Here is a 16537-nt window from a genome sequence, read left to right as displayed (position 1 = left end):
TTTTTCAGTTTAGTTCTGCACACCAAAACCATGTTCTTGTGGCAGGTGTGTTTTCCCCCTACATTAACCACCTTTCTCCTGTTGGCACAGTACAAACGAAAAACATTCCTACTGTAGCAAGGAGAAGTTTTCATCATTACTAAAGATTGTTAACTACTTAGATACACCTGAGAAAAGCTTCTGAGAAGTTTTTGCAGCCCTGTGTTAGCACAAGATCTTCATTTGCACAGGCAGTGGCGACATCAATGCTGGCAACGGGTCCCTGGTTGTGGATAAAGACTTAAAACCCTGAGAACCCAGTAAGGAAAATACTTCTAAGAGCTAAATCTCAGTGTATTATATTACCATTATCTAGATATATAAAGCATCCAGTTCATATCAAGTATCCAGTTCTGTCAAACTCAATTTGAACTGACATTAAATCAAACAAAAATCAGCTTTTTGAAGCTGCCTTGGTTTTCTCCATGTGTTAACTAAGATGAGGGCTGTAAGGGTGTGAAATAACATGAAGGCAGATGTATGCCAACATATTCAAGTACAAATGTAATCTTGCTGCAATTGAAAAGAGAAGTGTGTCTTGATTAAAAATTCCTATCACTTTCCTCTCCTTCTCAGGCAGGTCAACTTTTTAATCATCAGCTATATTATTCATTATGAACAGCCTAATGAGGCCAGAGTTTGGTCCTTTAAGATTAATTTTTGCAGATAGGAAAACTGCACTGTCAGTGTCATTTGATTTATTCAAAAATATGACTGAATGGGCTGTAATTTATAAGGGGAACGATGACAGTCATAAAAAGAAAATATTTAATTTCAGCTTCTGCTTTTCCTGGCATGAAATAAGAAACATCTGCAGTAGTCATTAGCTTGTAGCTGAACAATACATTAGCCTAAGTCAGCAACAAAAGTGAGCAGTGGATTAACTTTGTCCTCACTGGTGGTGACTTTGGGATTTTACTTATATTAATTTTACTTATAATAAAACAACAGATCCTGACCAATGTAGCATGAACAAAATAAATAAATATATCAATCTGAATGCAGGGTGGTGGATGCTTCTGAAACACCTGTGCCTTCATCACTTGCCCTTTCAGGTGGGAGGAAAGCTAAGCAGTTTAAAAGAATCAGTAACTCAAAATAAAATAGATTAATTGTGTTTCAAGCATTGAAGCTGAATAAATGAATGCCCAAAGACCATGAAACAAAAAGTTTACTAAAATAAGGAATGTAAATATTAAATTAGCAGGCTGTGAATCTTGATGCTGATTAGAACTGGGATGTGTCAAGCATTTCTGTCATGCATCTTACAGTAAAATACAGGAAAAATTAAATTACACAGGTTTTGTCTGGTCTGGCTGAAATCAAACCAGTGGCAATACTTTAGCAGAAATACCTGTCACTTGTTTAGGAAAAATACATACTAAAAATACCATAATCTGGCTAATCGGCTTTGAATTAAATGTCTTTTTTGATATAATTTCATTTGCCACCGAAGTTAATTCCATGCTCTGTAACAGGGAGTGTTGCATCTACATTTCTCATGAACTGTGTTCATTCAAAAACGGTCCATAGTAGCTGCACTGTTCTGCTTTGACTTGGCAGCCCTAAAATCTAGATTTTCTGTGCTGAAAGCACTTGGCTTGGTGTGACAGTTCTGCTTGGAGCCCGAGAACTCTACAGGTCGAGTAGGAGAGGAGACAGAACTTGGGGGTGACACTATGAAATCTGGTTTATTTGCATTTTTACAGCCTTCACGACCATATTTGGATAGGAGAGAGACAATTTAGCAACGTAAACACAGAAAAATATATTTTTTTCACATCGTTAGCCAGTGTGTGGTACCCGAATCACAGTGGCAACATCGTGTCTGGTGAGAACTGGAGCAGCAGAGAGGATGAGATTAATAGAAAACCAGAGTGCAGCGCAGTGAAACATAGCAGCGATGGCCTGCCTGGTGAGAACAAAGTGATGAAGGGAGACTGATTAAAAAGAATCAAAACGGCCTAGCAAAGCAGCTGAGCAGCACTGTGGTATTTTTTGGGTTTTTTTTTTTTTTGTGGTGGTTTTTTTTTTGTTTGTTTGGGGTTTTTTGTTTGTTTTTTGTTTGTTTTTTGTTGCTGTTATTGGTTTTTTGTTTTTAGAAGGCTAATTTGTTATTTTATGTATTATATTACATTAAATATATAAACATATAATATAATAAATATAATAAATATAATATAATATAATAAATATAATATAATATAATAAATATAATATAATATAATATAATATAATATAATATAATATAATATAATATAATATAATATAATATAATATAATATAATATAATATAATATAATATAATATAATAAATATAATATAATATAACATTACATTGCATTTTATATAATATAATATTTATATATACTTATATATAATATATATAATATATTATTTTATTTATTATTATTTTATTTATTATTTTATTTAATTTATTTTTATTTTATATAATGTACTATTATATATATTTATATATATAATATATTATACATTTTATATAATATATTATATTATATTGCATTATATTATATTACATTATATTCTATTACATTTATTACATATTATGTCATATTACATTGTCTTATGTTATATTGAGATTATACTAAAGAATAGAGACAGGATGCTTACAGAAGGTTTAACAAGATACTAATGAAAAACTCGTGGCAGTTTCTAGAGTTTTGACACAGTTGGACTGTGATTGGTCATTAAGTAAAAACAATTCACATGTTGGATAAACAATTCTTAAACTACATTCTGAAGCAGCAAACACAGGAGAAGCAAACGAAATATTATTTTTTCTTTCTTTCTGAGGCTCCTCAGCTTCCCAGGAGAAGAAATCCTGGCGATGGGATTTTTCAGAAAATGTGACAGTGACAGAGCATCACAAGACAGGGAGAGGGAAGTGACTGCCAGTTCAAGTGAAACTTCAGGGAAATTGAGTTTTTTTTGTCAGTTTAATGGGATCTGCAGGGCTATATCAGCTGCAGGACCACACATTTCCACCGCTTGGGAGCAGAGGAAATATCCCTTCAGATCGGGGAAAGGTTACCAAATCCTTTGGCAGAGAAGCTGAGGACACAAGTGATGTGCATTCACAGAGACTAGAACAAATAAAAAATGTTAAAAAATAGCCTGCATGCCCTTTAGCATTTTTAACATGTGTTCAGCGCCCATTATTCACCACTTATAACTCGAGTACAGTTAGGTTTGTGGCTGTCTGTGAGGATTCATCAACATTAGGAGCAGAGCAAGCCATGATCAGGAGATGCAGGATGACCCCTGCAAATCACAGCGTGCCATCACACCCAAATATTGCTGCCTGCACCCCAAGCTTTGCCTTCCCCAGGAAGCTTACAAACAGGATAAATCCAGGAAGAAGAGGGCATTTAGAGAAGGGATTTTGATAAGGTGAGAGAAGCTCTGCTCTAGAAGTAGCTGGGAAATGTCATTGTTTAGATTATGAGTATTTCAGGGTTTGGTTTTTTTTTTTCTTCCCCTGTTCCTTTACCTGAGTGCCAATGTGGTACAATCTGCAGTTACAACTTCATGTAGAAATGTCACTTCTTGCTTTGAGGTGAGCATCAACAATTAAACAAATAACAAACAAGAGCACCTTCTCAGCACTGGATTTATTTTCTGTACATCAATAGTGCTCAGTGATTTTCTATTTATGTTTTCATCGACCAAGTAACAGAACGCTCTAACCCTTACTTCTGATTATTTCTGATTTTTCTTGTTCTGGTAACATCTCAGTTAATTTTCTCTTTCTTTGATATTCTCATGCCTTTGTTGAAATGTAGACACAAGAACCAGAAAACTTAACCCAAATCTGTTTTAAAACCATTAGGAGGTACTAAACTAATTTTATGTGTTTACTTTTTTTTTTTTTTTAAGATATTTTATATCTCAATGTTCAGGAATCTCATTGACTGCAACATTTATTCTTGTTATTGAGAAAGAGTGGGTGAGATGATGGAAAAGGGATGGTATATAAAACAGCAGCAGGATTTGTATCAAAAATAGTGTGGCCAGAAAGACCAGGGAAGTGAAAAAGCAGGGTTAGGTCACAGATTGGCCTCCATGACGTTGGAAGCCTTTTCCACCGTAAATGATTTTGTGATACTGCAATTATTTGATCAGTGGGCAAATAGGAAATATTTACAACATAAAAGACTGTATTTACAACATAAATTGCTGGTGAGAAAGGCATGAAGCAGGAAAAGGCATTGACCTGGCCTGCGGACACTCAGCAGAACCACTGTCACGCAGGCAACTGGATACTGCAGATATTATTCAAATATTAGCAATGACTAATATTAGCAATGACTAATATTAGCAATGACTGTAATTCAATGTAAAACTGGATGAGAAATTGTAATTTTTCGGTACTATTGAGCATGTTCAACACAGTTTAGAAGGTGTTCTTAAACATGGGCTTGCTGTGGGTCCAGATGAATCCTTGGGTTATCATAACACCAGGTGTAACTGGCACTGGTGATGATGTTTGTTCTTGCTGGAAAGAAAAAGAGGAAAACAACCTGTGAAAACAAAGTATAAGGTCGTGGAAACTTCCAAGTGGAATTTTATTGCAGAAGTAAGAAATTCTAACTGATTTTCAAGGTTTTGATCAGATGGGGTTTTTTGATCAATAATTCAGATTTTTTTTAGGGGGAAAAAACAGCATCTCCTACGCCACTATGCAGTGGAGAGCAAAAAAATTGATCAGAAATATCCTTTAAAAGCTTCGAGGTGTCTGAGAAAGGCCAGAGGACTTTTGAACCTGAAGAATAAGGAGTATGGACAGAAAACACTTTCTTTCTCTTAAGTTTACTGTTCAATTTTTATGGATAACATGGATACACCATTAACATCTTTCCTCTTTAATGTTCTTTGGGAACAAATAGCATCTGCTATTTCTTAGTTTTTACCAAGTTACTCAATTTGCTGTCTGTTTTAAGTTGCTTGGTAAATCAGGTATAAGACTGAAGAAGAAAAGGAAAGTTCATCAAATTGAGCAGTCCTGTGCCCCAGGGAGAACAGAAGCTTCTGGAAGTATTAAAACCAAAAAGCAAAAAGGAACAACCAAACCAAATCAACAAAAAAACCCCAAAAGCCAAAATCCAAAATATTAAAAGAAAAACCAAACAATACAAATGAAAAACCCCAAACAAACAAAAACAAACAAAAACCCAACAAAATCCACACAAACAAATAAAAACTAAATAAACCAAATAAACTAAAAAAAACAAATAAACAAAAACCCCCAAAGCCCAACACCAAAAACCCAAACAAGACCAACCAACCAACCAATCAAGACCTCAACCAACAAACAAAAAAAACCCAAAAAACTCAACAACAAAAAATCACCACCACCAAAGAACACAACAACAGACCAAAATGAAAAACCAAACAAAAAAACTCAAAATAAAGAAAAAAAAAAATGAAACAAACAAACAAACAAAAAAACAAATAGGGGGGAAAAATTCTTATCTTGAGACCTGATTGATGACCTTTATGTAGAGATTCCAGCAACTACTGGCCTCCACCAGAATTTTGGGGCTGCATGTGGAGTGGAGGGTGCAAATATTTCGGGAAACATCTGGAAACAAACTCACTAAGCCTTTCAGTCACTGAGGTTTGCATTGGTGATGGCAAAATGGCAGCAAAATTTACACACTCACTTTCTACAGGGAAAGATTGACCTAATTGCAGAGGAATTAATTATCCTGGAGCTGTAAGCTGGGATTTGGTCCTGGCTAGACTAAACTCTGATGATTTCAGGGGATGCCTGCATCATAAAGAAGCGTGAGGGGGCATTAGGATAATTCTCAGGCTGCGAGGTAGTAGAGTAAAAGAAGCACAGCTAGTGAAAAGTAATATAAATGTGTATTTCATTGATTTATTCCAGGTCAGCAGGAGACAATACATTCAGTCAGTCCCTTTTATACTTACAAAATGCATCTCACCTGAAGAGCTTTGCGTGTTTCAGAGAATCAGGAAGAAGACAGAAAAGTGAAGAAAATCCTGCCAAATATTGGCTGTTTATTTTAAGCAGACACTTTTCTCTGTCAGCTTAGGTAGAGTAGGGCATGTAAATTTGTATGTATGTTTTTTGTGGTTTTTTTTTTTTTTTTTTAATCTGTAGTGTGTCATTGTGTCCTTTTAATGCAGAGTCATGGATAAAATTCACTAGGTTAAAACATGGAATATTTATGAAGTGCAGCAATTTGCTCAGCGGATGAATATTTCATGACTGGTATTTTTTATGTCTGATTTCTTCAATGTACCTTCAACTTAGTCACAACAATCTTTGATGTAGAAAGTGCTTGCAGAGTGCTGTATACAGTAATTAACATAGACTTTATAATAGGCGGTTTGAGGTAAATTTTAATGTTCCAGTGGATTTCATTAAAAGGAATATTTTCTGTTTCGTGAAATCATCGAAAAATTCCTGGTGAAAAAAGAGTATGGTGAGGGAAAAGTAAGTGTTGGGAATTAATTTCTGTCTTTTGCATTTTGTCTTCGTCTTTAATTTAAGCCCTTGTTAGATTTCAGCAACTCCACTGACTTAGTTAAGTCAGTATTTAATGTTAGCATTAATAATGCCGTATAAAGTTGAGCAATTGACAATGCAGTAAAACTGCATCTGTTAGCATTTGGATCACCCAGTTCTGAACCTGAACTTTTCCTTGCATGAATATTAACTGGAAAGTGCCACGGGGGCCATGCAAATTATTCATGAGCGCGTGTTAAATTCAGAAGGAATTTTTAACTTTGAAAACAAACACATATCTTTGACCTGAAAACTAACAGAAAGCAGTGCAACCTAAAAAAAATAGGAAAATGTTTATGAAAATGTGTTACTTTCGTTTTAATTTTTTGAGATAGTGTTTATTGATGCCTAATTTTGAACTTCTTAAAAGTGCTCTAAAATGATTGAGTTTTTTCTTTTTTTTCTCTTGAAAACACTGAAGTTGAGTTGATATACTACAAGTATGGAATTTTTTTTAGTTGACCCAGATAAAAAGTTTTCCACTTCTACTTAACATATACTTTTTAAAATATATAGGTGTTGGGGAAAAAAACCTAAAAAACCAAGAAAACAAACAGAAAAGATTATTTTTCAGATTTTGTCCTGAACTGAGCAGCTGACAGAGAAGACAAGCTGGTAATTTATTTTTTGTTATTGCATTTAACAGTAACGAAAATCAATCAAATTCCAGCCCAGGCTTTCTTTACCATGTGGAGCATCTGCTGGTCATATTCCCAGATCTCCAGGATGACACACTTAATGTATTTACCCTGAATACTTGTGATGAAGACTATGGAAGAAGAAAGGAAATCAGTCCTTTAAATTTAGCATATTTCAATAACCACAACATCTCAGAATGGTTTGGATTGGAAGGGACCTTAAAGCCCAATCAATTCCACCCTCTGCCATGGCAGGGACACCTCCCACTGTGCCAGGCTGCTCCAAATCTCATTTAACCTGGCCTTGGGCAGTGCCAGGGATGCAGGGGCAGCCCCAGCTGCTCTGGGCACCCTGTGCCAGGGCCTGCCCACCCTGCCAGGGGAGAAATTCCTCCTAATATCTGGTGCAAACCTACTCTCTGTCAGTTTGAAGCCATTCCCCCTTGTCCTGGCGGCCCGGCTGTCTCTATGCGTGCCCCATTTCCTTACACCTTTTTTATTTTATTTTTTTTTTGACAAGCACACGGCATTACTTGAACCCAGGAGCAAGGACAGAAAGTATTGATTTTCATTGTTCTGGCCTCGAACGACCCAAGTTAAAAGCACTTCCAGCATTTCCAGTGCCAAGGAGAACAGATTAGAACAGCACTCCCTGTTTTCGGGATGGGCCGCGGCGGCGCGCGGTGGGACGGGAATGTGTGGAAGACTTCTAGACTCCATCCAACATCAGCTGGATCATTTCCTTCCAGCAGGGAGAGGTTTTGCCATCTGTTTGCAGAACAGAAGAGGGGAGAATCCAAAATGAAGGGCAGAATTTTAGCACAGCACTCTGGCAGCTCTTTTTTCTTTCTCCGAGTGGGAGGCGCTGGTTGGGAGCGGTTTTGAAGAAAGGGGTGCTGAGCACCCCTTGGAAACCCGAAAACCTGCATTGAAAATGAATAAATGTGCTCTGAGGAATGTATGGGGAAGAGGGTGAGACATAGGAAAAATCCATACGCTCAGGATGAAATAAAAACCTCTTTAAAAAAAAAAATAAAAAAGAGAGAAGAACTCAAAATCAATAGCCCACCTCCTACACTAATGAAAAGTGAAGGGCACGGAGGAGCGCCAGAGTGCTCACTGATGGGCTGCTGTGAAAATGTGTCTTTCAGGGTGAATTCAGAGAGGCTGGAAAAGTGTTGGCTCCCAGTCAACTCTTCTATTCACCAAGATAAGAGAAAATCCGTCTAAATGATCTTCCCTTATCGTGAGAAAAGGCCTCAATTTCTAGTAATTTTCTGAAAAATTAAGAATTACATGGATGAAAAATTAGGAGGAAAAGTGCATTTCTGAGAAGAACAAAGGAAACTCAGACCAGGTGTATTTTTTCTATTTCCTATCACGCTCCTTGTGCCTAGTTTGCACCCTGTAAAGCCATGCTCATATGAGAAAGAGGGTAAAAATCACCTTCTTTTACACTTGAGGGTGATTCTCATTTGGCATTCTGGTTTGTTGAAGTACAAGTGTCAAAAAAGAAGTTTGTGTGTTCAGTAAAACCAGTGTAGGACACAGAAATTTGTTCAAATTGGCCAAAGTTTGAAGTAAGCTTCTTTGCCTGTCATATTTTAGGGCAGAACACTATATTATTTTTGAGGAACTCTGGCTTCAGCATGGCCTCTGCAGATACCCTTTGACAAATTGATATATGGCTTATTATTACTGTTTTTAACCCCAGATCTGTGGTATTAAATTTTTGAGATCTAGATTAGAGCAGTGTTTTATTGAAACTGGGTATTACTGACACTGCTTTGCCATAGCCTACATCACACATATTTTCCAATGTACATTTTTCAATGCTGAACAATAATGGATTCAGACAGGTATTTAATCTGGTTGTACTGAAGTTGAATATAAACCAAATATTGGCAGTAAAGTTTATAGGATCTTCTTTTCTTTCTGCGCAGCCAGAAAAGTTAGAAGAGAATACTTGTGTTTCTATTATTCCTTAAGCAGTAGGTTCCAGTCTCCAAACTCCACCTGAACAATGAAAATAGTGTTTTATTCATTTAAAAATTACCTTCTTTGCCTTTCTTGCACCAGGACTTGATTCTTCCCCCACACCTGCACTCATGCTGTGCAGCTTTATGGTGGAGCATTTTCTCTATTCCTGAATTTACCAAAGAACCATTAAAACCCACAGATTGAACCAAAGCAACGTGTCTCCCTGCATGGGACCCCTCCAACACCACATCTCTCATTTTATCTGCCATCTGCTCCTTTGAATTCTCCTCTTGGCACCCTATGCAATTTACAGTTCAGGTTTCCTGTGATGGAGATCGTGTTGTGCTATTAAAGCAGCATGCCAGTCAGGCTGGACACAGTAGCATGGACTTATTGTGAATAAATATAAGAAAAAAAGCCGTTAATTCATTTGTAGGGCCTATAATGAAGCCAGTTCTTCCCACCAAGAACTGCATGCCCCTGGTCCTAAACAGTTTTATTCATTAAGATTTATTTTCTATGAAACTGTGGCTATTGAGTCCTTTTCGTCTAATTTCAAACCAAAGACTTTTAACACTGGTGGCTCCGTGTTTTAAGAGGTGCTGCCCAATCTTAAAGGTTTTATGATAAAGTTGCTGTTGGCCTGCTGGTTTTTACACCATCATTGCCCAGAAAGGACGACAGCACAATCTTTGCAACTGGCACATTAGGTAATTTGCCAAAACTCACAAAGCATTTGGGAAAGCACTGAAAATTGCAGGATTCATATTTAACCTGAAATTTTAGGGTTGGAAAGTCTCTGAGGTTTCCTGTGTACTTATTTAACTTCCCAGTATGTGTTTCCACAAGGTAAAGTGGACAGTCTGGCTGCAATTGCCTGGCAACAGGCCAGCTCATGGAAGTTATTTTGGGGTTAAAAATGGCAAATACTGTGACAGAAAGCTCATGCATTAAGATCAGTAAATGACATTACGGGGCTGAATAGAGTTGGTGTTTATTTATCTTAGCTGTTATTTCCTCATCTCTTTGGGGCATTTTTTATGGCCTTTTGAATCCTTTTTTATGCTGCTGGATGTTGTATGTTGAACATTTTCAAGTGTTTTGGTACAGATAAAATACCACACGAAGAGACATAACCCAGCCTCCTGTACCAGCCCAGGGCCAGCAAAAATTCTGTGAACATCTGAGTGGGCTTTTATTGCGTTTTTTGTTTTCTCCCCCAGGTGGGAGGATAGCCATAAAATAAAAAGTATCATCACCATTATGACTTCGTGGTGTGGTATGTGATGTTATTTTAAAATTCCGCATTCACATAAGAACAGGTAGTAAAATTTCCCTTAAAACACACAAAACAACCAAGTGAAACAGCTTCAGGCAAGTGACTGAAATATAAAAGGATGAAATTGTTTGGCTTGAAAGGCAAAGCTTTCTGTCTGTGACTGTGGGGATTTCCCAGGTAGGCTTTTTTGCATCCACAATACGAGATGCTAGCTGGTACCTACTTCTATAACTGCATTTTACAGCCTTTTTTTAGCATTTTATTTTAAGATTATTCATTTGTTTCCTGGAGAGCGCTCTTTGACACTTAAAGAAGCAAAGAGTTCTGCACACTGATTTGCAGCCTTATCAACTTTTACCTTTTTGAGTACACTTATTTTTTGGACACCGAAGCGCCAGGGGTACCTTCTCATTACATTTTCCGCTCTTTTGGAATATTCACATATTCTCAAATCTGCAAATGTCATCATGTGTGTGTGTAAAACTCTGTGATAGTTCAGGCCATGGCAGACTACTCCTGGTTTCAGAATTACAATCTTCAGTACTGTTGTGCCTTTGGCAGCACTGGAATCCCTGACAAGAATTGGAGCTGACTAAGAATTCAAGAATTCCCTTAAAAACTTAATTTCTTTACGCTGTTTTCCAAAAGAAAGATGATCCTGACAAATACCAGGGCACTTCCCTCCTTGTTCTAGAGAGGTGTAAAAAAAAAAGTCATTATCTAATCTTGTCTTCTACAAAATGTAGCATTTCACCTAAATAAATTTTTTATTTGATATTTGAACACATTCTCATTCAGCACTGAGGGCGCTGGTGATTGGTAAAAAAGGAAGACCAGTGAGTATGGATTAGATGCCTTTGTTGTCATTTTAAGACACTAGTATTCCAGATTTTAATAATACATGGCATTTTGCTCAGACACCCGCTTTTCTGTTAGAATTTATTTTTCTTGAAATAAAACCACGAAGAAAGAGTAAGTTTTTTTTCCATAGATTTTAAGTGCTTAAATCGATGTAAACCTGTGGAAAGTGATACATCTTCTCTACTAAGTGCCAAGGGCCATTTTTGGGGTTTCTTAATTAATATATTTGTTTTCCATCGAACATCTGTCACCCCAGCAGAGTTTCATTAGTTCATGGAGAGTTATCTCTGCCATGCACTGGTGAGGGGCCTGGCATGCTCCTTCTGGCTTGGATTTTGTTTATTTCTGTTTGTTCTGTTGCCCCTTATTTGTCTGTTTTTTGGGGCGTTTCTTGCGGTTTTTCAGGTGTTTGTTTTGGGTTTAGTTTTTGGGGTTGTTTTTTCCCTTTTTCCCATGAATGAGTGCAAAAGCAGCTTGGCCAGCTGGAGCAGGCAAGGAAGCAAATGCTGCTCCAAGGGCCTGTGGATGCTGAATTCCGTCAGATGTGGAGAGAGGGAAGAGACAGGAGTCTCAGGCACGTGTTTCCAGTGGAACATCTGTGGCATTAAAATCACATTCTTAATGACTACAGCTGAGATTTTGGGGAGCCAGTCAGCCTTCTTCCTTGCACACAGGTCCTCTGGGACCCCTGAGATCCGATGCTGAGAAGACTATAATTTAGTTTTGATGCTGCATTCAGAAAAACATTATTTTCTCTTGGAGCTTAGTGTTCCTTTGGATAATTTTGTGGTCCTCTTGTACAGATTCTCCATAGGGATAATGCCATATATATCCAAGTTTATTCCTTTGTATATGAGTCTAACATTTTATTTAAATGTTAACAAAAAAAACTTCACATTAATATAAACTTAACACAAACTTTAATATAATGCAAAGCTAGTGTAATGTGTCATAAGATATAACATACCATAGCAGGCTCTTACACTGGATCTGCCTAAACCGAGATATTTATGCTTCAAAATTCAGATTTTTTTTTTTCCCTAAACCTGTCAAGGTTTCTGCCATTGTAACAGAGATAATCAGGAGTCTAGCAGAGATATTCAGATACTATCCAAGCATTGCCTTTCTGCATTATCTCTCTTAAGCTAATGTTGGATGACATGTCACCTGGTACAGGCTTTCCAAACCTGCCCGTGTCTTCTTGATTTTTTTTATTTTTTTATCCCACTTATGTCATGCAGCATTATTCACCTCTAAGATAAACAAAATTAAGTTTTCCCCAAGTGAACATCAGATTTTTTCTGAAGATAAAATCCAGTATCTTTCCCGCCACATATCTTATTATATTTTGTCAACGACGCATTAAAAGGGGAAAGAAATGCACGGTGAAAAATGCTTTAAAGCTGCAGAACAATTTACAGCTCAAGGCCTTGCAGTGCTGTCATAAGACCATGACTTGGGGATGTCTGTGACTTTTTTTGGGTGCTTTTTTGGGTTTTTTTTTGTTGTTGTTGTTAAGTTACTGGCTCCTCTGTGGGAGTCAGGAGGAGGACACGGGGCTGATGGGGACCCACCACCCACAGCAGTGACTCACCAGCTTCTGCCAGCCCAGCTGAGCAAGGCAACTCCCCCTTACCCCCTCTCCCCTCCTCTGAAACCAGCAGAGAGTCAATTACACATAATCACCCCGGGGATGAGTCACTATATAAATAGATTTTTTTTTTTTTTTTAAATAACTGAGTGTTTTAAAGCACTGCTGATGGGGAAAAAAAAAAATTAAAAATAGGTGGTGTCGTGTAGGAAGTTTTTGGTGTGGTAATTTGGCACATTTGCTTAAGAAGTGGAAAGCAGAGTGCTGATATTGCATTTGAGCTGGTATGATAAAGCAAAAGTAGGTATGTTCTTTGAGTACTCAAGATCTTACTGAAGGCTGTTTTTTCAAACATGGTTTATTAATCTAATGGGAGGTAAAAATATCCTGTCACAAAAAGAAAGAGATTAGGTTAATTTAATTTTTTCCAGAAGTCTGTATGAATTGTGAACAGGTTCAGAACTGCATTTTCATCTCCATTTTTAGTATTCATCTTTAATTTCTGTCTAGGATTAAGAAATGCAGTATTGACGAGTAGAATTAGGGATTTTTGCAAAAGCAGTTCTCACTAACTCTAACTGAGACAGAAAAAGAACACAGTCTATTCCTGGATGAGCTTAAACTAGCAATCAAACAGCCAAAATTAATTAAATAAACAGAAAAGTAACATTATTGGCGTAGCCATTTTGGCATCTGAGTGATTTATTCAGCTGAGATTCAGCCATCCTGTTTTATTTAGATGTGTACCTAAGTGCAGAGTGGTCCCTCTGAAACAACCATCAGAGTAGCAACAGAGCCCAGCTTTGAATTGCTAATGCTGCTATTCATCCTGATAATTAAGTCTCAGAATATTATTCAAATAGCAGTCTGAAGGAAACGGTTACTGGAATAAATATTCCTTGTATAATTGGACAATTTTGTTTAACCAGTTTTAAAGCAGACTCTCCAGTACTTTGAATTATTTTTCATTCAAGAACGAGCAGAGCTGGAAGCTAATATGGATTTGGGGCATTTGTAAAATTTTGACTTTCTGCTTTCATGTTCTCTTCTGTCTGTGTAGTTGTCTCTTCCACTGGTACCCTGAGAAATTGCAACCTACTTTATTGACTTAATTTTTAGTTTGTTATTTACTTCAGAGTCTGCTTTTCTAAGATTTAAATATTCTAAATATTCTGGTTTGGGGACTAGTTTTGTTGTTTTTGTGGGGTTTGGGAGAGTGGGGTTCTTTGGCCCTTTTTTTGATTTGCTGGTTGCTTTCTTTGGTTTTTGGGGGTTTTTGTGCGTGCTTATAATCAGCTTACATATTATTAAATTAATGATTCAGCTGATTAGTTCAAGTTAAAAAGAGTGGTGTGGTATTTTCCCTCTTTTCTTTCATTACCTTGAAATCCTCCACTACCACAAACACATTTTATTTAAATTTAGTTTAAGTGGCAAAAGAACATGTTGAAGCTTGACGTGATCTTTACCTATGTACACTGCATAACGGATTAATCTAGTTTCAAAACACACTTTCAAACTTTAAATAAGGAGCTACAGAAGGCAAGGCTCTGCTAAGTACCATGTTTAGGACATTTTAAATTATGTCTGACACAATGTTATGGGTTTTTTTTTTCTGTGTAGCCTTCTTCAGGGTTTATCTGAATGCCAAACTTTAGAAATAAAAATCACCTGTGTACTTCCAAGCACTGTGGTTAGAGACAAGATGGTTGGCTGGTGCTTGAGAGAGTAATTCATTATTTCCCCTCGATTAGATTTGACAGTCCCCAAAAGGACACCATGCTACCCTGCAATTAGCAATAACTGATGTGTTCAGCACTGGTTGTCACATACAGTTGCATTCAGAACACTGTGCTGAATTAACCAAGGGGTTTATGGCCCTTCTCAATTGCACTTGGTGTGTCTGTTGACAATTTTTTTGCCAAAAAAAAGGGAAGGTCTCCCTGTTCCTCTCCCAGTTTCTCCCTGCGCAAAACATGGGGTGATACCAAAAGTAAAAAAAAAAAAAAAAAAAAAAGAGGCGAATTTACCAAGCGTGGTGGTGGTGGTGGTGGTCTTAGAGGAAATGTTTGAAGTTTTTAGCCATGCCATGTGCAGGCTCTGTCAGGCTGGATCAATGCCTGCCATGGATGAAGGAGTGTTGTCTGAGCTGGTTCTGCAAGAAATCAAAACAGGAGGAGCTCCCATTTCAACTGGCAGCAGGCGGTTGTTAAAAGGGAAGAAGCAAAAATTATGGATACACGTGTTTAATATCTCTATATCACATTTATGGAGGGTTCTCTCACTTCTGGGCCCTTTTCACAGTATCCAAGTGAGAAACACTTGAATTCAGCTTTTACTGTCATCCAAAAGTTTTTCAAGGCTGTGAAGAGGCCGTTTTTGTGATGCATGTGTATATAAACCACACTGACTAAAAGAAGAGAAAGAATTAGGTCACTGATGTACTTTTAAAGTTCACTTTTGCTGGGAATATGTCTGTTTCCTTCTTTTGAATGTGAGGGTAATAGATAGTCCAGAGCCATCAGTGCTTTTTTGATGGCAACTTAAGGCAATTTAATGGTTATCTGTCAACAAAAGGGAGAGGTGAAGACAGGATTTTCATTGCTTTTCCCAGAAAAATAAACATCTGGAATGGGGAGCCCAGTTATTGTGTGCCTGACAGACAGACAGACTCACACACAGCCCACCCCAAAACAGCCACTTTGTCTCCCTAACTGCCCAATTTCAGAATCAGCAATTCCCACCAGGCTGGGAAGAAGCTGGGTGGAGCAGAAGGGGTGGAGGGTTATGAGAATAAAGTTTTTCACTATATCTAATTGCTTTTATATTAATAAAATGTAAATAATACAACCATTAGCATTACATGGATTTCTTCATTTGTATTTTTTTTCTCTTTTTCTCTCTCTCTTCCCTTCCTTCCTCTTCCCATTCCCTGTCCCTGCCTCCCTCCCCACTCCTGACGCCTTTTTGCACAGCCTCCATTGAAGAGGATCCAACTTCAGCAGGTATGAATTATTTACATCACATCTGCATTGTGGCAACCATTTATTGAGACCTGCCTTTACCAAAATCATTTTAGCCTGTTTCATTTGGTGTGTAACTTGGCAAATATCACAGCTGGGATCTGTCCTCTTCTGTTCCCCTTTCTTTTTTTTTTTTTCTCCTTCTCCTCTACTCGGAGTCAGCAGGAAACATAATCCTCCTGTAGCATTTAAAAATATCAGTGGCATTGTTCCATCCTTCTTCCATGCTTAAGCTGGCATGTCAAGCTTCAGGTAACAGAATGATTCAATCAGGAGTTGAAGAAAAAAAAAATAATCAGTGATTTTTTTTTAATTCTTATTTTTTAAATTTTCTAAGTTAGCTTTTTTTCTTGTCTTTATGCTGGCAAAACTCACGTCACCTGGATGATGCCCCAAAGCTGACATCCTTTAAAGAGCTGGGAACAAGCAGTGAAGGAAGGGAAAAGAAAGGCAGCAGATGCAGAAGCATCATGCTCAAAGAAAACATTCTCCAAACGATGGCTGGGGTATCTGCTCAGAGAACTTTTATTTCCATTGACAAGCTGCCAAGCAATGAGAATGGCTACCATC

General features: G+C 37.4%; 1 protein-coding gene across 1 annotated transcript in view; it reads left to right on the top strand.

Annotated features, from left to right (window-relative positions):
* Window positions 1-16537, top strand: part of EDIL3 (EGF like repeats and discoidin domains 3) — a 242611-nt gene that overhangs the window by 81942 nt on the left and 144132 nt on the right. Inside the window, exon 3 of the mRNA XM_066569157.1 lies at window positions 15920-15949. Coding sequence (XP_066425254.1) covers window positions 15920-15949 — 30 coding nt within the window. The remainder of the gene's footprint in view (window positions 1-15919; window positions 15950-16537) is intronic.

Source organism: Molothrus aeneus, chromosome Z, assembly GCF_037042795.1.
Source record: "Molothrus aeneus isolate 106 chromosome Z, BPBGC_Maene_1.0, whole genome shotgun sequence".
NCBI lineage: Eukaryota > Metazoa > Chordata > Aves > Passeriformes > Icteridae > Molothrus > Molothrus aeneus.
The sequence above is the reverse complement of the archived record's forward strand: the minus strand, read 5'-3'. Positions and strand labels throughout refer to the sequence as shown.